Below are 25,048 nucleotides of genomic sequence, written 5' to 3'. Positions count from 1 at the left end.
GACTGAAAAGGCATTAAACTTATGGCTGGCAGACACGATACGTAACCATGTGGCAACACATTGCAAGAAAAGGCTCTTAGCCTCTACACGCTGTTCAAACCTCCCGTGCCCTAAAAGGCAAGAACAAAAATCTCCTGCCTGTGTTCTGGCAATCAAATAAAAAGGCTTGGGTGATGGCAGCATTATTTTTGGATTGGTTCCACAAGTGTTTCATTCCTGAGGTCAAGCAGTACCTCGAAGAGAAAGGACTTGACTTTAAAGTGTTGCTAATCGTAGACAATGCTCCTGGCCACCGTGCAGCACTCCAGTTTGCGCATAACAATGCTGAAGTCGTCTTTCTACCGCCCAATACCACCTCCATCCCCTCAACCAAGGCGTGATTCGTTGTTTCAAGGCCACATACACGAGGCTTACGTTCTCACAGATACGTAGCACTATGGATGCTGATCCCAATCTTAATGTGATGGAGTGTTGGAAGTCCTTCAACATTGCCGATTGCATCACTTATATTAAACAGGCAATGGATGCAATCAAGCCTGAAACAGTCAATGCACGTTGGCTATAGAAAGAATGTGTGAATGATTTTAAGGGTTTTCCGACCATTGACAAAGAAGTGAAACGCATTGTTCAGGTGGCCAGGGAAGTGGGTGGTGATGGCTTTGTCGACATCCTTGAGGAAGATATTGAAGAATTAATTGAGAGTCATAGAGAAACATTGACTAACGAAGAGGTAGAGGAACTGATAAAATCGTCCACAGAAGACGAAGATAACAATGACGAACTGGAAGAGCCTGCAAGTTGGAATCTTCATAAATTTGCTGAAGTGTTCCAAGCAGCAAAATACTTGAATGATTTAATTTCTGAATACAATCTCTCAATGGAACGAAGCCTCAAAATCACACGTAGTATTACGGACGATTTGAGACCATATCAAGAAATATTTGAGCAGCTCAAGAGACAACAGCGACAGTTGCCAATCACCATGTTTTTCAAGGAAAAACAACCAGCAGCAGATTAGCCTACGCAATCAACTTCTCAAGCTGAACCCCAGCCAAACACTTTGTCTATGACTCACTCTCCATCACCCAAGCTCTCTGTCACCTCCATCTCCTAGACTGACATCAAGCCCTGATGACCCCCTGTAATTACCCCATGTAATTACCCCCATAATTAAAAATACAGTTCTGTAAAATGATATTTTGCATATGTACTCTATTATATAGTGTACATTACTGTATACATTATACATATTACTGTACAGGGTTGTATACACAAAACCATGTACAGTATACTGTACTTTGTGGGCAATTTAAGGGATTTTCAAGGGTAATTTTGACGATACGCGATTTTCGCCTTACGCGCGGACTTTAGAACCTAACCTAACCCAACTTCCGCGGATGATGTGACTCCACTGTATAGCACTGTGGCACCCTTTAGAAAGGATGGATTAAAATAGTAAATTAAAAAATGAATCAATAAAAGATATGCTGTGGATAGGTTACTCTTTAATTGACTATTTAGAAGCCTCCGAAGCTTCTGGTACTGGTCACTGTCAAAGACAGGATACTGGATTAGATGGACCCTAGGTCTGATCTGGACTCACAATTCTTACATCCCTGTAAGTCTGAATATAATACAAAATTCTTTCTGGCTTGAGACTTGGCAGGCAAATATTTTCAAAGGCTTCTAAAACTGCAGGTACAACTGAGATTTTGCATAGGAAAGCAGCTTTACTTTTCTCTTCAAACTGCATTTTGGGCCTTCATAGATACTGTATCTTCTAGTACAAATATACTCCGTAAGAGTACCCAAGAGTTTCTGAACATACAAAAACATGGGTGTGAAAAACTGCACAAGCAAAACTAAACATGAAGTTTAAAAGGATGCTTTTAAAAATTTGACTGTGTCAAGTTTCAGCCTTGGGAAAATGTTTTTGCTGAGTTACAATCACTTTAAAAGAACCTATTATAATAGAAGTGCTGACATAACCTTAATTAGTACCTCACAAACAGATGCTGCCACAATGCAGTTTACAGTTCTGTGACTTCATTTCTTTTTGAGCAAAACATATATATAGTTTCAGCAAGTAAAATTAAGTTACTTGTTTTCAACCTACTATTACTATAAAGAAGCCAAACATTTCCAGGCCAACTTCAACTATGAAAACAAAATTAATGTGCTTTCTTTTTTTATATAGATGATTTTGGTAGAACCAATATAAAGGGAGGCACATTGTTTTAAACAAATGCTTTAAAATAACTTATGTATTTTTATATAAATGATACATTGGTAAAAATGCTTATTCTTGCATCTCTAACAAATCTTTACATATCAGTCAGCATGAAATATGATCTACTGTAAAATTCAGAGTATCCTGTTTTATACCTTCTAATGGTTCAACACTGTTGGAAATTAAAGTTAATATTTTGAGAAACTCCATATATTTCTCTTATTAGAATTGCTTATTATTTGGCTCTGAATCTCAAGCAGAAAAGACTGGTGATATAGCCACCAGATGGTCACCAGCAAGGTGAACATCTAACCATTATAGATGAGATCATACAGCCAACTGATTGCTCATTTTAGTGGGTTTTTTTGCAGAACACCAATGGCAAATCCATAACTTCTTTCCTACCATAGATCTAAATGCTGAGCCCAATTACATGCGTATTCTAGGGCCACATGAAGTAGAAATGCTGCCCTTCTGATAGGCTAAGTAGTGGGGAAGCCTATGAAGGAAGACTGTATATCTTCATGTATGACACGGGTATAATCTACACAGCAACTACCTGGACAAGACCATGGAGAAGGAAAAAAAAAGGGCATTTTACTTACTGAACTAGCAAAGCACAAATCTATGAATTAAACTGGAAGAGGAACCAAGAAGTGGCCCGTACCTGCTATTCCTCTACCTCTACACCCCAAAAAATCACTCTGCCACCATCAATTATGGTACACTTTAGAATTTTATGCCTCAGTTCCTTTGCATTGATTCAGCAATTCATGTAAGCAAAGCCCTTTTACCTGGGCTCAGCTCAGTTTTTCAGGACTGGTTCCACAGGGAAGTTTATTTTTGGGGAAAGGCTAAGTGATGCGCTGTGAGTTAGTGAGCTCTGGTCGACCGAATGCCAATCCAGACTACAATTCAAAATTTGGTGATCTCATTATGATCTCTATTTGTCCACTTCAGGAAACCAATATACAATTTATCAAGTATTTGTCAACTTCTACTTATGGGAATTCCAGGGCTAGACTTAAGATGCACAAAGCTGTGTCAGAAAACTGGCTTGGGAAAAAACTGGTGCTACTAAGCAGGGGCATTCATGAGCATTACATTAATTAATTACAAAATAATGGGAGGATAGCTAAAATAAAAGTTTGCGATATGAGTAAGGGTAACCTTTGTTAAAGATGCAAAGCAATGAAAAAATATTTCTTAATTAGGCCCTAATATTCCTTATTTTTAACTCCTTTGGTGCTTAAACCTGAAATTATAATGGACACTATACCTCCTTTTGACAGTCTTCATTTTGTTATACTAATTAATCTTAAAGTGTCAACTATTATCAAGTTTGAAGAGCTGCAATCAGATCATCATCTTTGCATTTCTAGGTGGTCTTTTTTGCCACAGTGCTGTAGGTACAGGACTGCAAATAGCATAAGGACAAGGTGCATCAGATCTGGCATCCATCTCATTGACAGGATAGACAAATATTCCTCCCTTTGGCTTTATATAGCAGCCTTCATTACAGCCAGAGTAACAAGAAGATAGTGTTTGGTTTCAAGCAGCCTTTAAGTATTCACACAATCGTCCCAAAGTTCTTCATAAAGTTAAGAATGTATAAGTCATAGTGCAGTAAGTGTGTAAACAAATGAAACAGTTATTTTGTTTTTATCAATAGGTTAGAGAGTGCCTTTCATGTAAGAACCCATTTTACTGAGCAGGAGGCATGGGTCAGGATACTGGGGTTTTATCCCATACTCTATTAAAAAGAGCCACATAGGATTCGTAGCTTCTACTTAGACAACCACCACAGATAGGATCCTACTGTAAGACACCTTAGAGAAAGATACATTTATCCAGCGAAGACGGTGTCTGGATCAGTATGTAGAGGAATTAGTAATATGCAAGACTGCACCACTGGCTGGAATGCCAAGAAACAGTCTTAAATTTAACCAAGTTTCTCCTCAAAGTCCCAATTATCTACTATCATTTTTCCTCACAGTCTCTACTGTTAACTACAAATTCTCACTGAAGAGAAAGTTAAAAGCATTCTATTTTTAATAAGGCTCTATTGTTTGCATGGCAGTTATAAATTCAGGACTGAAGTAAGTGAATTATTTTGTTTTACTCTCAGGATCTTACCTCAGATGTATGAGGTAGCGTAGTAGTCTTTCTTCAGTCTGCCGAATGTTTTCTTTATTGATGCTTCTCTTTACTTCTCGTCTCACAGGAACAGAAAAAGTCCTTTGCCGTAGGAATGTTTGATGATTGGCTGGCATCTCTCGTAAGTCATAGATCACCACAAACATTTTCACCACAGTCTTATTAGGGTTAAATAAGGTCTGAAAAAGACAAACAGTTATTTTAGAAAATAAAGCTGATTCATAGAGTCACTGAACAATAAAGGGTGACAAGATATGAGAATTCAGTGTGCCAATGAATAATTATGGTTCAGATTCACTGGATGGCTTCTGTGCGCTCTGTTCCCTTTTTTTATATAGGAAGTTAATTTAAAGATTACTGTTTAGCCTGTATTTCTACACTTCAGCTACTGGCAACTGAACTGTCCATTTTTTCCCCTCACATTAACGTAATTAAAGGAGGTCATAAGCACAAACTAGTTCTTCATGTAAGAGACAGACTCTTACTACTTTGGTAATCAACACAAACTTCTGTTTGCTCCTTGTGTCAACTTTCTGTTTAGATTATTTTCTGACCTTAACGCTGTGTTTCCAGTAATTACAATGGTCTGCTACAGATTTAAAGAATCCTGAATTCATATGTTGTGATCCTGCACTGGATTCATCAAGGAGATGTACAGTGTTGATTTTAGATTATGCTGTTTGGTTTGCTTACCAATTTCTGGAGTATAGTTCTAATAATTTTCAATTTTTAACATTTATAGAAAACTAGGGCTTGTTGAAATATTGAGATGTGATATTATGCTTAGGCACAAATACGGATTTGATACAAATAATGAAAACCAGAAGTAATTAGAAATATATTAAAATTCAGATAATGGACTAGATTTTTAGTGCCTTTTTATTATTAATTATTATTATTATTAAAGACCACAAAGAAAGCAGTTACAAATTAGGGGCCTGAATCTTGGATAACTTACCTCAGACTCTCTCATGGGATACGTTTAAAATGTATGGTGAATTTGCCATGAGTTACTAGCATGTACACACTTATGCATTGAAAAACAATCACAATATGATAGTACCTACACAGCTTCATATTCAGCAACCCAAGTCCCAATCTGGTGGACATCTCTTTAACCAAATAACCTATTTTTTTTTTCCACCAGGGAGCTCCTTGGTGCCAGTGGTTTTGGTGTGTCCACAGGTGGCATCTGATATTGCTCCAGGAAAAGTTAAGTCACAGTGAGAAATGATTAAAATATATAAAGATTAATCCCACCATCCAAGGCCCTCCATCCCACTAAAAAAAAAAAAAAAAAAAAAAAAAACACAAACCCCATAGCAAAAATCCACTGATCTTTCTTGAGATCCTCTTAACAGACCTAAGAGATGTAAAAGCACCAGGTTTTAGTCACGTGACTATATACTGTAGCATCATGCACTGTGTTCTCCTTTCTTGTTTCTATATATGAGTGCATACACACTAGTATGCATCTTATTATGCTGTATGCACACTTGGCATGTATAACACACCCATACAAGTCATACATTTCACACATGTTTAATGTAACACACATATACAAGCTCTCCAGCAAATAAGGTCTCTAAAAATCTCCTTTTGTAATCTGTATTGAGTATTAAGGAAATTCAGAACTTCACAAGAAAATATAAGCATTACTGGTCAATCATGTTTATCTTTAAGTGGCATTTTTCCTGGCAGTAATTAACATATAGCCACCAGTCTGATAAATTAACATCAGTGCTTTTTCTCTTTGAGAGCTTAGTGTGGAAAAGCAGGGAATCTTCTAGCAGAAATGCAGTCTGTTACTTACTGATGCTGCAGCAGCAGCAAATGCTTAGTTGTGTATGTTTGGGAGAGAACTGTTATGCAATTGTATGCTATAAAATACATACCACTTGTATGGTTCCTGAAGGAGGTACCCGATAACCCCTTTTACCAAGGGTTTCTAAAGTAATCACACCCTTAGGGAAAAAAATAGATGACAAGTTTAGGATATAAACACTTGTAAAATATTAGCATATGAGAATGTTGTATCCATGTAACTATAGGCATTAAATATATTGACAGTTATTTTTTAAACTGAACTAATGAGTGGGGAGGCCACTCCATCCACAAGATGCTATTACAGTCAGTACCATGGATCTTACAACTGTAAACTGGAAGATTATAAACAGTATGACAGGCCCAAATTTTCAGTTTGGGCCAAACTCTGATTTTTCAAATCATACTCATAGACTTCAAGGCCAGAAGAGATCATGATCATCTACTCTGACCTCTTGCACATTGCAGGCCACAGAACCTCACCCACTCACTCCTGTAATAGACCCATAACCTCTGGTTGAGTTACTGAAGTCCTCAAATCTTGATTCAAAGACTTCTAATCAAAGACTTCTAATGGAAATAAGTTAAGGGGAAAGAATTGTGCATTTCTTTCCAGCTCCTTATTGTTTACCACACTATCAATAACAAACTCCAACACTCCATATGACTTTCACTTCCCTCTTTAACACAGATCAAAAACATTCCCCAATTTCATCATAAGAACATAAGAATGGCCATACTGGGTCAGACCAAAGGTCCATCCAGCCCAGTATCCTGTCTGCTGACAGTGGCCAATGCCAGGTTTACTCCCTCTGGGGCACCTAACAGGTAATGATCAAGTGATCTCTCTCCTGCCATCCATCTCCACCCTCTGACAAACAGAGGCTAGGGACACCATTCTTTACCCATCCTGGCTAACATCCATTAATGGACTTAACCTCCATGAATTTATCTAGTTCTCTTTTAAACTCTGTTATAGTCCTAGCCTTCACAACCTCCTCAGGCATAGAGTTCCACAGGTTGACTGTGCACAGTGTGAAGAAGAACTTCCTTTTATTTGTTTTAAACCTGCTGCCCATCAAGCTTGCATTCCAATGCAAAACCTTATCAATTATACCAACAGAACAGCACATCTGACCAGCTCTCATTCCATGCATTTGGGAAGTTGTTCTGTTGAGATCACTGTTAAGGTTTTGCATTAAAGTGCAAGTTTGATAGTATGCAATGTTTTATGTGCACAAAAGTGAGCATGCAAAATAGCAGGGCACGGCAGAAAAACAGAAACAATCTTTTTGATAGTGAAGGCATTAGATAAATGTTGTACTAGTTCGGTGATGCACAACCATAACATTACAGGATTTATTTACAGCATGTGGAGAAGAATCAGAACAATGAAGTCCAGCTAATAAAACAAGCGAGGGTGCTTTAGCCAGAATCCACTGCATGACCTGAAAACCGCTATATGAAATAATCCTAGGGAGATGAAAGCAAAGGAAAGGTGTTTGCTTTCAGTGAGATGAGAGGATGAAAAAAAAAAAAAGCCAAGCAAAAAAAATGTAACTACTCCCCTCAAACTTAAAACAGAAAAACCAAAAGATTCCTCTCTCTCTCATTTTTTAAAGCCTTTTCATATTTTTCAACATCTTGTTCTTGAAAAATACATGTTATCTAAGATTTATGCTTGAAAATACACATTTAGCTAGGATTTAGTTTAAGAATGGGATTTCAGAAGGGCTCCTAAATTGCTAAATAATTTACATAGGCACTTAAAGATCTTATTTACCATATGCACACTAAAATCTGTAACTCAAAATTGGATCTGTTACCCACATCATTTCAACTTTTCCTACCAAGGAGCCTATAACAAACTGAGGCAAGCTACTATATTTCTCCACAAAACACTGGCATATATTAGGCCCTTTTGCTTTTTAGCATATAGGGTTTTGAAGTGTACAAGAATATTGCTGTCACAGTAGAAATGCAGGGCAGAGGCACAGTGGAACTTTGTTGTTCATATCCACTAATTAAACCACAGCTGATAGGGGTCGTTTTAGTTTTCCAGCTTTGGTAGTACAGGTCAATCAACTTTTTGACTCCAAAGGGTGTGCCTGCAACTGGCTAGGAGCATGAGGGCCACATGCATACATTAACACACTTGCCTAATGAAGTGCACAGCCTTAATGTTTGTTTGTAGGTGCATATTTTTACTGGAGAAATTAAGTTATGCAAGTTCACTAAGAACAAAAGCCTATAGTTAATCAGCTTTGTCCTCATCCCAGAGTTATAGGAATAAAATGGCTATAAAGTGTTATATTTGGCCCTCAAGCCAGACTTCAAGCTGCTTTATACAGAACAGATTCTAAGAAAGAGCTAGTCAGACTCTCTAAAATGTGCAGACATTTCCATTAGATTTTTGCAGAAGAAAGTAGAAAAAAATCAAACACACACATACCATATAGGGAGAGGGTGCATTATCATCTGAAACACTGTAGAATGACACTTCGACTGGAAGAGTCATGTGCGTAGGGCAAAAGACTCCACTTGCTCCCACCTCAGCAGTGAAGCCATCAACAATACCTAGAGGATCTAAACGATAGTTCAAGACAGACTCCTGAAAGACCAAAATGCACAAATGCATCTAGTTAAGTATACAGCATAGAAAACAGAGCAAAAAGTTATTGCCAAACTTTTATGTAAAGTTTAATTTGTAATTAAATTATTGCCAGTTATCATTCACAGCTGTCACAGTCATCTTCCTCATTCTTTTTAAAATAAAGGGTATCAAGAGTGACTTTCCCCTGAATAGAAGTGTAAGTAAAGACAGACACAACATAGAGCATAGATTTCCTTTGTCCCATTCTTCTGCCATGTGCTGGGCTTGGGCACAATAGCAGCCACTGCACTTACAGCACTTGAGGACTCCACAAGGCTAGTACTGCTGCCTGCATTAGCCTCTCCCACGAGAGCCCCAACTCTGTACATGCATGTAGCAAGGAGTGGACACTGTACTGCCAGCAAGGGCAGTGCAGTGACTGTGCTCTCTCTGCATTCCTCAGGGCACAGGGAGGCACTGTACCTGCTTCAGGCACAAGGACACCCAATGTAGGATTGTACTTTAAAAGACATAATATAGCCCATAATGGGCCAAATCCTGTAATCCTTGCTCAGGCAAAACTTCCAGTAACTTCAAATGGGAAATTTGTGAGCATAAGAACTTCATTGTTTGGGCTACTGTGAGGGGACTTGGCCAAAAATCATAACCAAATCAAAAACATACCTCCAACTTTTAAACATATAGTGGAGTGGCATTAGTTCAAGAGTAAACACCACATGAACCCCAATCCTGCTCCCATTGAAGTATGGGACAAAACCCCCTGAAACACACCAATGGGCCTATGCAATAATTTTCTTTGGCATATAAAATCTACAAAAAATAAAAATCAATTTAGCCCTTTTAAGTGAAATAATCCTATACCAAAATTTCACAGCTAGAACTAGCATTCTATAAATAGGACACTATCTGGCCACTGAAGTTAAATTTAGAAACACAAGTTTCCTGAAATGAAAGGCTAGTGCCTTAACATCTGCCATACACCATTTTCACTCACTCCATTTACATTAGCTTGTATGATGCTTTAAGTGTCAAATTGTGAGAAACTAGTTTTTTTAATTACTTCCACAGGATCTTAGTATAAACATTAACAATTAAAGGGTCTGACCCCTTAAAACTATATAAATAAAGAATAAAAAACTATATATATAAAGAATAACAGCATTCCCACCACTTGCTCAATGTTCATGCTTGTGACAGAAGATGGGCTGGGGAGCTTTTGTAAGTAGAGATCAGAACAAAGGGTTTTTTGCTCAGTTTAATAATAAACATAGGGAATTATTTAGGAGGTATTCACACAAGTATAATTAACCCTTTATAACACACTAAATAAGTATTATAAGTATGGCACTTTTGGATCATATACAATACCTCAAAGTTTCCTAGAAGGCTAAGACTTGTTATGGGTGGAGCACTGGAACTCAGAAATGGTTTCCCGTGGCCTTCTGGGTCATTGTCTGTGTTTATATATTGTTGTGGACTATTAGCAAAAAAAGGGAATAATAAAGTAATGGCATTAATACTATTCGTTCCTTGTTTTCTGTTATGCATATAGACAGCTGTGGAGAAAATTCATTTTTTTTTGATGCATCACAAACTATGGTCCCAAACAAATAATGACTAAAGAATTATACTGACGAAGTCTTAATATACCCATTTTCTAATAACCTGCACTGGACAATGCCTTCGTAATTTCTATGCTAAAAATAGATGAAAACACAAGAATTTATGTTGTCCAATCATTCCACCAGTAGTAATTGAACAAAGTGTCAACATTCTTTTCTCTTGTATGTAGGTGTTTTATTTCGACATGTGTCATAAATATAAAGGGAAGGGTAACCACCTTTCTGAATACAGTGCTATATAATCGCTCCTGGCCAGAGGCAACATCCTGTTACCTGTAAAGGGTTAAGAAGCTCAGCTAACCTGGCTGGCACCTGACCCAAAGGACCAATAAGGGGACAAGATACTTTCAAATCTTGGCTGGAAGGCGGGAAGGCTTTTGTTTTGTGCTCTTTGTTTACCTGGTTGTTCTGTCTTGGGACTGAGAGAGGCCACACAGAAATCCATCTTCTCCAACCCATCCTAATCCAAGTCTCCAATATTGCAGTATAGGTAAGCCAGGCAAGTCAGTATAGGTAAGCCAGGCAAGGCAGATTAGTTTATCTTTTGTTTTATGTGAATTTTCCCTGTGTTAAGAGGGAGGTTTATTCCTGTTTTCTGTAACTTTAAGGTTTTGCCCAGAGGGGGATCCTCTGTGTTTTGAATTTGAATACCCTATAAAGTATTTTCCATCCTGATTTTACAGAGATGATTTTTATCTTTTTAAGAACCTGGCTGATTTTCCCATTGTTCAAAGATCCAGGGGTTTGGGTCTTTGATGATTTTGTAACCAATTGGTTAGGATATTTTCTCAAGCCTCCCCAGGAAACAGGGTGTTTAGGGCTTGGGGGGAAGAGGTCTCCAAGTGGTCTCTTTCCCTTTTCTTTGTTTAAAATGCTTGGTGGTGGCAGCATAGTGTTCAAGGACAAGACAAAGTTTGTACCTTGGGGAAGTTTTTAACCTAAGCTGATAAGAATAATCTTAGGGGGTCTTTCATGCGGGTCCCCACATCTGTACCCTAGAGTTCAGAGTGGGGAAGGAACCCTGAAAACATGTCTTGAAATCTTCATTAACTAGCTTCCACAATAACAGATTTTCAAGTTATGCATACTAGTGTATGAGAAATCATAATTAGCCCCTTAATTTCTACAAAGGCTTTAAAAGGGTAACATCCTGGCCCTGCTAAAGTCAAGGGGGCAAAGATTTCACCAAAAGAATCCAAATCTGATCCCACATGCCTTTGCAGAAATTTGAAAAACTACAAGACAGAATGTAAGAAAAAAGTGTTTCAGAAAGAAAAGGAGTCAGGCAACTAACTTCCTTTGCTTATGTGAGATATTCTTAGATTATCAATCTAAACCAGGGGTGGGCAAACTACGGCCCGCAGGCCGGATCCGGCCCCTCAAGGCTTTGGATCTGGCCCGCAGGATTGCCACCCCTGCGGTGTGGAGTCAGGGCAGGTAGGAAGCCTGTCTTAGCCCCACTACACACTGCTGCCACCCCAGAGCTGCTCCAGGTAAGAGGTGCCAGGCTGAAGCCTACACCCCGAACCCTTCCTGCACCCTAACCTCCTGCCCTGAGCCCCCTGCTGTACCCCACACCCCTCCTGGACCCCAAGCCCCCTGCCCTGAACCCCCTGCCACACCCCACACCTCTCCTGCACCCCAGCCGTGAGCCCCTTCCCACACTCCACACCCCTCCCTGTAACCCAACCCCCTGCCCTGAGCCCCCTCCCGCACTCTGCACCACCTCCTGCACCCCAACTCCCTGCCCTAGCCCCTTCCTGCATACCGCATCCCCCCTCACACCCTGCACTCTCTCCCGCACCCTAACCCCCTGCCCCAGCCCTACGTTCATGGCCTTGTATGTAATTTCCCCACCCAGATGTGGCCCTCAGGCCGGCATGAAAGTAAGTTAGAAGACTTACCAGTTCGCCGGAGTCCTGAACAGGGGGCGTGGCCTCCACCGGAAAAGGCGTGGCCTCCACCAGAAGAGGCAGGGCCTTAAATCCCCAGGCCCTTTAAATCTTGATTTAAAGGGCCAGGACTCCAGCTGCGGTAGTGGCGGCTGGGAGCCTGGGTCCCTTTAAATCACACCTGAGCTACCAGCTGCACAGGCGGCTGGGAGCCCCGGCGCTCAGTGGCGATTTAAAGGGCCCAGGGTTCCAGCAGCCGCTACCGCCCTGGCCCTTTAAATCTCCTCCGGAGCCCCGCTGCCACTACCCTAGGGCTTCAGCAGCAGGGCTCAGGTGGGGATTTAAAGGGCTTGGGGGTCCAGCAGCTGCTACCACCCTGGCCCTTTAAATCCCCTCCAAAGCCCCGCTGCTGCTACGCCAGGGCTCGGGCAGCAGGGCTCAGGCGGGGATTTAAAGGGCCCTGGGGGAGTGGTAGTGGGGGCTGGAGCTCTGGGGCACTTTAAATCCCTGCCACAGCCCCGCTGCCGCTACCCCAGGGCTTTAAATTGCCCTCTGGGAAAGCTGGTCCCGGTACGGCACACTGGCTCTTACCAGTATGCCGTACCGGGGTGTACCGGCTTACTTTCACCTCTGCCCTCAGGCCAAAGAGTTTGCCCACCCCTGATCTAAACTACTCTGGGATAGATTCACCAGTTTTCTCTGGCAGCTTTGCATGTCTCCAGCAATGCAACGTAATGCAGCCGTAAACCCATCTGAGCCAGCTGTTACATATATATCTCCAAAATGGCAGTGAACCTCTTTTCTTACTTAAAGTGCCCTCTGTTTTACATTATGAGTTGTGGACTAATTATTTATTGTAAAAGGAAGAATTATGGTCTAAAAATCTCTAATTGATTGATGTACATTTGAAATGTGCTGAAATCTAGTGTTACTGCATAGGAACTCATCCCAATTGTTACAACTATTTAGAAGACAGAGTACTGCTAAAGAAGGGCTCCTATAAATTTTACACCCACGTTTTGGCTAGGTTTAGTTTGCCTCACTCACTTCATGTGTTATTGCTTACATATTCACTTACTTACAGTTTATATATGTAATTATTCCACTGAATACACTCCCACACTTTCTTGTAAGTAGAAAAGGATGAATACCTTCTTGTAGACAAACATTTCAATCGCAGCAAAGATGAGTCCAGATCAAAGCACCCAGATTGTGTTTTTCTCTGAGGAACCTAAGGAAAAATAATATTTTATTACTTTGAAAACTGCAATCACAAATCCTGTGGTCTGTGACAATTCTGATATAACAAATTACAAAAACAATGCAGAAATATATACGATCTTAAACTTTTTACATTCTACATTTAAGAGTGAATTTTATAACTAAACATTATTAAACCCTTGGGAAATAAAAACTGAAAATGAAATGAAGGGCCTTGTCTACACTACAAATTGTTGTAAAGTTAACCCTTTATGATTGAGATGGTATATCATCAGCTTTTATCAGATTTTCTAGAACAGCTACACATTAAAATACAAAATTATTTCATCCTTCTTCAGAAAAATAGCTAAAAAATCCCAATAGTAACTTACAGGACTTGAAAGTAGAGGCAATCCAGTTCGAGGATGGAAAGCCTTGGTTACAGTCCCGTCCAAAGAGTGAAAATTGTGTTTCTGCCATATACTTGAATGCTTGAGTGGTGGTATTCTCTGTAAGTAAAAGACATTTACTCAAGTACTTCAGGTAGCCTAGCAAGTTAAAATTCAGTTCTGAATTTGTTTCTCACTTGTCTTCAAAAATTGAAAAGTCTTTCCAGTTTCCCTGCAGCATATTTTAAGAATATACCTTGGTTCAGAGAAATTAGATCTATGGTATTACTGTTTTAGGAAACAAAGTACAACAGATTCATGCATTCTCTAAAGAAGAGTTTCCTTGTGGCGCCAACTTACAGCCACTATGGACTAGCTCGCTTGTTATTCATCATGTTGCATAATTAGATATTGTTCTATTTATAAAACCAAGAAGTCTGACAAATGAAGTAGGACTGTGGGAATATTCATTAACAGCTCTGTTATGATGTGTGAGGCCTGGCAGTTTCCCTCTAAGTATTAAATATAACAGGAGAGAAAAAAAAAGCACAAGACCAATCTTCAGACCTGAAAGCAGAGATTTTAACTACACTGTTTCATATAAGAGTATGATTACATCTATACATTTAGAGATTCTTTCAGAGTTGATCTAGAATATACTCTAAGTTATTTAGATATCTACTCCCCTCTTGTCAGGTAGGTACTTACCAGCACATCTGCATTCTTCAGTCGTTGACACCTATCCAAATAGTCTTCTACAGATTTCTTCTGAGAATTGCTTTGAAATTCATAGTCCGTTGGGTCTTCATTCTCATCATGTGCAGTTTTCAGTTTATCTTGCTTATTTTTGCATTTGAAACTGTCATGGTCTTTATTTAAATAATTTTCAATACTAACAAGTTGGGTATTTTGCTCACATATATTTGGTTTTTTTGGATCTTTATCTAAACACTTAAGCTCATTTTTGTGCAAAATATCAGATGCCTGCATTAGTGTCGCTTTTTTTGTACCTTCAAGTATTTTGGATTTATCTAACTGTGGATTGATTAAACAGCCTCCATTGCTATTCTCACTGATGATTGTTCTTTCTTTAAGTTTATTTTTGCAAATCTGTTCATCAGTTGTGTTGAAATTTGAACACTGTTTACCAATGACTTTGTTGGTCATTTGGTCTTTATGTGGACAACCAGAAACTGTTTCCAGTTTATCTGGCAGTTCAGATTTATTTTCTTTGCTACATGATATATTTATGCTAGTGAATGAATTGGTAGTTTTATTTGGAGTCTGCTGAAATGTGTTTTGGACAACCTCACTGGGTTTTGCTAGAATCAGTTTTCTTCTTGCTTGGGGTTTTGGAGAAGCCTTCAATATACCATCAAGTCTATAAGATGTAAGAGGGGTATCAGGTGTTCTAGTCTTTACTTTACTGCTGTCTTTTATGGTAACGGCAGACTTAGAGAAAGAAACAGAGGATGTTTCCTTGCCTTTCTTCAACAAGTTTTCATCTTCATATGAACTTTGAAAAACTTTTGAAGTGATTGAACTGCTTTCATGTATATTGAATGGACGCCCAGTAATGTGTGAAGTAGCTGGATCACAGTGAATCAAATGTTGGGCAATCCTAGCTATAACTTCCTGTCGCTCCAGAAGTAAAGAACCTATTAAAGGATTAGTCTCTTCTATGGACTGATGAGAACAGTGGTTCATAAGAACATGGGAATCAACCAATGGGTTCTCTGATATTGCTCTTGTCTTGTCTTCACTACAGTCTTCTGATAACATAATATCTATGTTAGTAGAAACAGAGGATGTTTCCTTGCCTTTTTTCAGCAAGCTTTCATCTTCATAAGTATTCCAAAAAACTTTTGAACTGGTTTCATGCATGTTGAATGGACATCCAGTAACATGTGAAGTAGATGGATCACAGTGAATCAAGTGCTGAGCAATTCTTGCTATAACTTCCTGTCGCTCCAGAAGTAAAGAACCTATCAAAGGATTAGTCTCTCCTATGGGCTGATGGGAACACTGACTATTTGGAACTTGGGGATCAACCAAAGAAAAGGATTTAAAAGTTCTGACTGATGTTTCATGTGGCTGTTTCTTATTGTCCCCCATAGCATTATAGCACTGGACTTTAGACTGTGATGTCCCATAGGCAGACCCAAAACCAGTTGCTGGATAAAGTTTTACATTTCTCACTGATGTAGTAAATTCAGGGGATATTTTTGCATTAAGCAAGCCTTCAGGAATCAATGTCCATGTTTGTTTTCCACATGAACGCTGTGAACTGGACATGCTGCGCTGCTCTCCCTCAATGGAATCACAGTGCTGATGTACATTATGTTCTTGTATTCCCTTTTCATAAAATCCCAGGCTGGTGTGAATACTACAGGTCAAAACTGGATAGTTAGATTGTCTAGGCAAGGACTGGACACTGACTTTCAAGGCCACAGTGTGAGAAACATTAGGAACAGGAAACACATGTTCAGTTGGTGTCTGTGAGAAAGTCCATTGCAGGTCCACATCTGCAGCACTTACTCTGAAACAATACAGAAATGCCTCTGGATAAATTTACATTATATACAGATTTTTCTAAAGAAATAATTATATTAAAAAAAATAAGACAAATAAAATTCATTAAGGAAACTGGCAACTGTCATACTTTGCAAAATCCACAAACCAAATGCTAGAACGAGCAAAGCCAATCCATATATCCCTTCTGAAAGTAAATAGTAAAGGGGGAGGGAAATCAATTGTTTTAAGGCTACTTTCTATTCAGCAATTACCCACTAAGAAAAAACAAATGGCTCTTTTCTACCTCAGACCTACCTGTACAGAATATTACGAGGAACAGCACCATGTGAAACACTCAGCCAAGCGCTCAACTGAGAAAAGAAAACAAAAGATCGGACAGCCAATAAGAGGGTCTTCTCTTCAATAAAGCGATCTCCACTTCTAAAATGTATTAAAAGAAATAAGCAGGTATTGGTAAGAGCCATTACAAAAAACAGCAAATTAAATAATTAGAGCAGCTTTGCTTTAATCTTGTTAAAGATCTTAGAAACCAATGATATTTTTTCAGAACAAGATCCGTTGCTGCAAAATTTCCTTCCACTACTCTTGAACTTTTAAGTCACACATTTTCTAAACATCCTGCAGGAAATTATGGTTCAATGCACAATTTATAAAAAGATACACAAAGACACTATGCATTATCAAAACAACCTGCATTAAAATGACTGAAAATAAATTGGCTTTCAAAGTGCCAGAAACAAAACAATATTATTTCTGGTGAACTTTGTGACGAAAGGAGACTTATGTCCTAATGAAGCACATCTAGCATCCTAAAAAAGTCATGGGGCCTGATTCTCCACTAACTTGCACCGTATGTGGAGAATATCTGTATCTCTTCAAAGTGAGTGCAAAATGATACCATTCTTAGTTAAACTTTACAGCCACATTACTCAGGTGATTACACAAAGTACTAGGCTGTGGAAAATCAAGCCCAAATTTTGTACTAGAATACAATTATTTTCTAAGAACAGCAATAATAATTTGGGATTCAAATCCAAGTTACTAAACCAGTCAGTTGCCCTGCAAGAATCCAGTCACCTTATATTATTAACTAACCTCCACACCCAAACTTACTGTCGGGGAACTGGCTCCAAAATCCACCTTTCTAACAGCAATGCATCTTGTTTGATTGCAGGATCATTTAAATCACTCCCTTCTGTGGTGGGCCCTTCATCACTATAGCAACAGTCCGGAAGTAGCATCACTTCTATCATGATAGGAATATTATTTTTCCACAGTAGCATAACCTCAGACCTGGTTCGTCTGGCTTGACGACACTTTAAAAAAAAAAAAAAGAAAAAAAAAGAAAAAGAAAAAGCACCACAATACTAGTTAGATTTAAAATCAGCTTTAAGAGCACATTCAAAAAATGTGAAAGCATTAAGGGCCCAATCCAGGAAAACACATCTGAGTTTTTCAAATCACAAAGAAGGCTGCAGAGCCATTACCAAGGCAAGATATAATAAAGCTCTAATGTAGCAATTTAGAGAATTTGTGGGGAAAAGCCTCGAGATCATATAGAGGAGCTTCCCACCAACTGTACTCTGCTACTTGTTCTTCTTTCACTCTCTATAAGTCCCCCCTTCTGCGGTCTAATATCTTGTTAGAGTTGTTAGAATCTTTGGGCCGGAGCAATTCTCCTGCATGGCCAGGGGTGCAAGTTTACAGAGTTCTGGATCAACATCTCTTATTTAGGAACTGAAGAGCCCCAACCTTTCTGCACCAACTCCCCCTATCCACACATCAATGAGCAAAACAGAAAAATAAATTTCCAAGATTATCTAGAAATGCAACAAAAATTAGGGAAAAGTCTACATTTTCTCAAAAATCCCATTAATGCAAATTATGGTTCTATACAATAAAAAACTTGATACCATTCTACTACAAAGAAGAAGAAGAACGGTATAAGAACACAAGTATGTGTTATGTTCATTTGCAAATAAGTTATATAGCATGACAATTCACACAAGTTGAAGATTCCATGGATTCCCCATGAATACCCCATGGTATTTATCATGTACTGATATTGTCATACCTGGGCCAATTTGTCGGTGCATTCATGCTTAGATGTTAGTGGTTGACTTGACTGTGCTGGAGGGCAATGGAAACCCTCTGTTCTACCTTTTACAGAAAATTCTGGTGTTCGACCTTCAGTAATCAACAAGGCCAAGGAGACCAGGAATTCCTCAGCTTCATATTCAAAGTATTCATCTAAAGTATCTGTCATTCCACAAAGAGACAAAAAAATCCTCATTAGTACAAGTTAAAGACAGATTTGTAAAACAAAAAAAATAAATAAAAAAACCATCACAGGTGAAGAGTGTTACACCTGTAACTTGTTTAAATGAAAGAACCACCCCGTTTCAGCTACAACGTTCAGTATGAAGTTACATGGTAAATATTTTGTTGCCTCTAATCTGCTGGATTCCTACATGCTGCTCATTTAGTCCATTCCCCTCACCAATCCATCCATCACAAAGTAATGCAGAAATGTTTAAAATTTGTCGAAGAGTATATGGGCAATCTTAAACCTTAAAATTACCCTATGCTCAGTGCCAAGGGATTTTATGGGACTAAAAGAAAAGGAGTACTAGTGGCACCTTAGAGACTAAGGAGCCACTAGTACTCCTTTTCTTTTTGCGAATACAGACTAACACGGCTGTTACTCTGAAACCTGTCATTATGGGACTAAAGTATCTCTAGTACAGGTGAGAAATCCTGAGAATCCGAACATCTTACTTCATGTGTATTACAAAGATCAAAACATTCTCTTTCCAAAAAACCACTGGTTTCAAATGTGTCTTTACTGTTCTATTAAAGCATTTACAGCTCTAGCATTTTGCGAGATATGATTGCAACTGATACTGGTCCCTTGTTCCAGAAGAAGACAAGACAGCTGCAAATGCATATGTAGAACTAGCATGTAAAAGTTAGTATCTTACAACAGCAAGTAAAAATTGTACTGTATCAAACAAAGCAGACAATGCCTGGTCTGCCTACTCTAAGCAACCTTCATTGCTTCAATCAAGCAGTAATCCAAGATTGACTATACCAATGCCTAGACCCAGTGTCATTTTCTGTCTTTGATTTGAAGTATGTAAGAACATTTCTGGGTGGTGTGCCCCAAACTAAAAAAGGCATCCAATATATCAAAAATTTTATTTCAGAAACAAGAGCTCTGCAAGAGTATAAATATAGTTTCTGTTTTCGGCTTACGAAGGCTCAATGGAGGACATGATTAAAAAAAACTTATGATGGAAAGCCAAGGCTGTGCCCCATCAGGTGGAGAGAAGAATACAGAAAATAGGGGGATTGTCACAAACATACAAAACTGAAACAATCTATTCTTTATGGTCTAGCCTCTAAATCATGGGTGCTACCCAATCGTGGCAGGTTATAAGACCCTGTTGTGGGTGCAGAAGAGGAACTAAATCCAAGTAGCTATTTTAGAGAATTAGCAAGGGCTCTCAGTGGCTGGAAATAAAAAGGTATGCTACTTATGATGAAAATGGAAACACAAACTCAACTACTTATGAGGATTTTTGCAGGGTAAATCATGTAGACTCTTGTGATAGATTTCCCAGAAAATAATTATGTATAAAATAACATTTCCAAATGTTTATACATTTGAGATCCCTACCCCATAGCTTTTTATTTTGTTTTAATATCTTTCATTTATTTATTTTTATATATATATATATATATATATATATATATATATATATATATATATAAATTTTATTATATAAAAAAGTAATGTCAATTAAATGGATTGTCCTCCGTATCATACCCAAATCATTATACACCAGAAGACTTTTATATATTACATTTTCCCTCTTCCCCTAACTTTTTACTACAAATGTAAAGTGAGCATGAAGTACTGTAGTTCAAATGCATAAATTGTCAGTCACAATAAACAACTGTAGTTATCACTCAATTTGCCCGATTGTCATGGGTGCTCTGAAATTATTGTCTTCAAACAGAGGCCTGAGAGTTCCAGACAAACACTCATGCTTACATGTGCAATTACTACAAACAGCATGTGCAGACTGGGTAAATATATATAACTAGCTCCTTGTAAGTGCGCTTTTGTCCAAACTATTATGCCACTACACTTTTTGCACATGCATTTTTTGCCTATGAATGAAAGGAACAGAGCATGGTATGCATACCATCAGCAAGTGGTCTTTTATCTATCAGAAGATATCAGCAATTTTTAACAACATCTATAAATGAAAATGATTAGTGGAGTAGTAAATATTGAGAACAGGTTACTTACACCATGTGACCTGCATTGTTTAGTAAACTGGGGACATTCAATCAAATACAAGGTCATACATATATAAACAAAGAATGTAAGTCATACTTACAGGATAGGGGATTATGAACTTGAAAACAGAGACTCTGTCACAGATGTCATGATAGGTAAATAAAAAGTGATTCCCCAGTACAATGCTGTGGCTAAAAGGGCCATCACAAACCTTGCATGCACAAAGAGGGGTGAGGTAATATCACCAATGTATATGGCACTGGTGAAGTCACTACTGGAATACTGGTTTCCAATTTTGGCATCCACACTTCAAAAAAGAAGTTGACAACTTGGAGAGGGCTCAGAAAAACACTACAAGAATGATTCAAAGTCTGGAAAACCTACCTTAAAATGAGAGACCAAAAGGATCTACAGTACATCGACTCCTGAAGAGAAGGTTAAGAGGTGCCTTGATAATGATCTACAAGTATCTACACAGGAAGAACATATCTGATACCACGGGCAATTTATTACAGCAGAAAAAATAACAAGATCCAATGGCTGAAAACTGAGGCTAGAAACATCCAGACTGGAAATTACTCTCACTGTTAAAACTGTGTGCCTTTTAATCACTATAACAGCTTATTGGAGGAGATAGTAGACTCCCTCACTTGAACTTTTAAGACCAGATGTCTTTCTAAACACACATGCTCTAGTCTAATTCAACCACAGATGATCAGGCTTAATGCACTAATTACTGAGTGAATTCTAGGGCCTGTGTTACACAGGACATCACACTATGGGATCATAAGGGTCCCTGTTCTGGCATTAAAAACTGAGTGCTTAGAAAGTATTTTACAATTTGTAATATTAGTGTGGTTTCATGCTATAGTAAAAACTGATCTAATGAACCACATATAGTGTGAACACATCCAAGTGTGAGACCAAAACAGTGAGTAAATAAAGAAACTGGGTCCTAAATAAGTACTTGGAAATCAAAATCCAGAATCCCTAAGTGATATTATCAGAGGTTTCCTTAAAATATGTATTGATCTTAACAGAATAAGTATTAAGTCTAAGATATTTAAGAACATTACTGGCAATGAAGAGCATAAGCATTCAACTATTCCTAACATCTACCTATAGTATGTTTTATTTTAAAAGGCAAATAAACTGAAGTTTAATACTTAGTGGAGAAGTGGAAGGGGAAAGAAAGATCTCCTATGCATACAGAGGAAGCCACCGTACCATTCTGAAAATGTGATTGAAGTTCCATATAATTACTGTATGCAAAGTTTTATAAAGATCTGGTTAAGGAACCCTTTATGTTCAAATCCTTTTTAACACTATTTGAGTTCTTAAAATAAATCTAGAACTCTCAGGACTTTTCCAATACAGACGATTAAAACAAAAAAAGTTGCCAAATTTTGCCTCACTTTCTACTCCACCAATTTAAGATTTCCACTCCCATCACAGTTAAGTAGGAGGTGAGGAGGAGTAGGGAAACCAATGGCCAGATACATAGTATTTGCATTAATGTAATTACAACAAACACTGTGCCACTTCAGTATTAAAACTGCATAAAATCAAAAGACAACCATTATATTCTTTGAATACCAGTACAAACACTAAAGTAGCTGCATTAAATACTACCCTTTTAATGAAAAAAGCATAAAAAGACAGGGCAAATTGTTATATTGTACTATTAATGTAATGTGACAGACTGCAGACATATTTGATCTTATGTTTTACAGACATGCTTTTTTTTTAAAAAAAAAGCAATTTGTGATAAATATCTTAATTTTATATTAGAGTGGGTTTGGCACATTGATTTCTTTAGTGCCATTTGATTTCCTTAGTACATAAGAACTTTTAATGGCTTTATACAGAAGAAAAAAGCCAAGACTATAGACACTGAAGAGTGTGGTAATTGTTCCTACGCACAGACCAATCAGCTGATGCAAGCTGATGTAATTGAGGACAAGGGTGGAAAGACACACTTATAAACACAACACGTTAGTGTTTAGCTAGAAAAACTGTTGAAATGTCTTCTGTATGAATCAGTCCTGAAAGAAACAAAGCCTGGCTGCAAGAACTAAGAAGGAAAGAAATTGCTTCCCTTATCCTCAGGTAATCTGAGGCGGTTTCACTTCCCAGCATAGTTCAGCACAGCCCTAAGCCTGCCCTAACTTGCACCCAAATGCTCCTTGCCCCACAGATCTTGCACATTCAGGAAATAGCTCAAGCATAGTATCATTCTAGCCACATATATTCCTATCCTTTTGACATCTCCTGCCTATCCCAAGAAGCCCCGTGCACTGGTAGCTTTTCCAGGAAGGACCCAAAGCCATCTCAGCACCAGTAAGGGGGGCCCCTGTGCCTGGGATATTATTGCAGGGCCTTGCAGTGACTTTGTTGCCCCTCTGAGCTGGTGTAGATAGCACAAAGAAGCTGAAGAGCACCAATGAATTCTCCTGCATTGACCAGTACCTCTAAGGATCAAACTCTTAGGCCATGTCCACCTCCATCTTACAGAATTTGCAACTGATTACTAGCATAAATGGCTTTAAGTTGTGTTTGTATCTGCACACTCCACGATTAAGATTCTGACAGTAACTAGGTCAGCTAATTTCAGCCCGTGCCAGGTCTACATGGCACATAGTTATCTTCCTGTATCCAGTTTGGCATATATTTTTTTAAAAAAGTGTAGACAAAACACACTATGTTTATACCTGTTTGTGTAACCACTGTCAGTCCTCCTTTCTCCTCCTGCTACGTGTGTGGTAGGATATTCTCAGAGAGCACTTCCCCATATGCTGCAGTACTGATCCATATCCTTTGGTTACTCCATCCCCTACAGATACACCACTGACTGGCCATCCATGTTTCCCCTCAAACAGCAATGATATCAATATAGTTAAGCAACATAGTAGGTGCAGGCATACACAGAACTGTGAAAGCAGAAAGCTGTTGTATACCCATAAAGTGAACAGTATCTTTTGTAATCAGTTGAAATGTCTCTACCTGGTTATAAATACATGACTGATTTGAACTGGGTCACAATTAGAACAGTCTTCCAAGATTTCATGGTGCCAATTGTTTGTTGTCAAGAGTGTACATTGTCAAAGTGTAGAAACCTGGATGGTGTAAAAAGATTACTTTACTTCAAGAGAAATAGAATTACAAGTATATTCACAGCAGACCCACACTCTAGGTCCATACTCCATTAACATGACCAGTGAGAGTAAAGTCTTTGGCTAACAGACAATATGATGTTACGTGCCTGCTCTATAAGAAGCTCTGGTGACCTCAGCATTTCCAATGGCTCATTCCAATATCAGAGTGTGAAACAGAAGTAGAATAAAAGATTATACCTCCTCAACTTTGTGGGGAAGGTAGACAAGGATCTGCTGTAACTGCACACCATCTGATAACAAGAATTCCAGGAAATTCTTTCCCCCTTTTCTGCCCCATAAGGCTTAAGTTCACAGCAGAACCTTATTCTTGGAGGTTCCTGAAATCTCCATAGACCATCATATATTTGATGTATTCTGCACCTGGACCCTGAGGATACCTTTAGTTTCAGGCTCCTCAGAAGGAGAAACCACCTTGACAATATATGAGTGGCATAATTAGATAACCAAAACAAGAGCAAAGGGTGTAAAACAGCATAAAAATATCCTTAAAAATACCAGATGTAAAAAGAATTTCCTCTTCCAATTTGGAAACATTGATAAGACAAGCTAAAATCACAACAGGATACTGAACTCAATCACTTCGAATAAAATTTAGTCAGTCTACATGGCTGCCCTTCAAATCTCTTCCTGGGAGCTAATCTGAACTCAGCTACACAAGCAGACATTCCTCCAAATAAATGTTCCTTCACATAACCTTGAAGTTGCAGACCTCATAAGGAACAACAAACAATGCCATCAGACAGCTATTTAGACATGGTTCTCTTGGGTACTAGAAACACAGGGGCAAAAGAAAACAAGGGGGGGAAAGAGGTGGGGAAGAGCAAGATAGACAAAGGCTTTGCTCCCTTTCAAATAACAGCTCTGGGACCTTTTCATTTTAAAGCTTACAGAGAACAGCCTTTCTGGACAGGCATGTGGAAAGAACACTTGCAGGGTGGCTACTTAAGTTAGATTAAACCACCACCTTTGGAAGGAATTTAGGATCAAGTGTACTACACTACCTTATTTCTTATGAAAAAGCATAAAGGTAAATTAGTAACTAAAACCTGACTCTTACTAACTCTGCAAACTGAAGACACTATCACTACGAGCATTAGTTT

General features: G+C 38.5%; 1 protein-coding gene across 3 annotated transcripts in view; it reads right to left on the bottom strand.

The window, feature by feature from the left end:
* ATOSA (atos homolog A) overlaps positions 1-25,048 on the bottom strand; it is a 53,120-nt gene that overhangs the window by 3,707 nt on the left and 24,365 nt on the right. For all 3 annotated transcript variants that reach the window (XM_084641058.1, XM_084641057.1, XM_084641056.1), the window contains 10 exons: positions 18,538-18,722; positions 17,577-17,779; positions 16,758-16,883; positions 14,637-16,467; positions 13,932-14,048; positions 13,491-13,570; positions 10,194-10,302; positions 8,664-8,822; positions 6,283-6,351; positions 4,367-4,566 (listed from right to left, as the gene is read on the bottom strand). In XM_084641058.1, coding sequence (XP_084497184.1) covers positions 4,367-4,566; positions 6,283-6,351; positions 8,664-8,822; positions 10,194-10,302; positions 13,491-13,570; positions 13,932-14,048; positions 14,637-16,467; positions 16,758-16,883; positions 17,577-17,746 — 2,861 coding nt within the window. In that variant the 5' untranslated portion in view covers positions 17,747-17,779; positions 18,538-18,722. The remainder of the gene's footprint in view (positions 1-4,366; positions 4,567-6,282; positions 6,352-8,663; positions 8,823-10,193; positions 10,303-13,490; positions 13,571-13,931; positions 14,049-14,636; positions 16,468-16,757; positions 16,884-17,576; positions 17,780-18,537; positions 18,723-25,048) is intronic.

Source organism: Lepidochelys olivacea, assembly GCF_965140295.1.
Source record: "Lepidochelys olivacea isolate rLepOli2 genome assembly, chromosome: 10".
Classification (NCBI taxonomy): Eukaryota; Metazoa; Chordata; order Testudines; family Cheloniidae; genus Lepidochelys; species Lepidochelys olivacea.
This window is presented reverse-complemented; position numbering and strand designations above follow the sequence as displayed.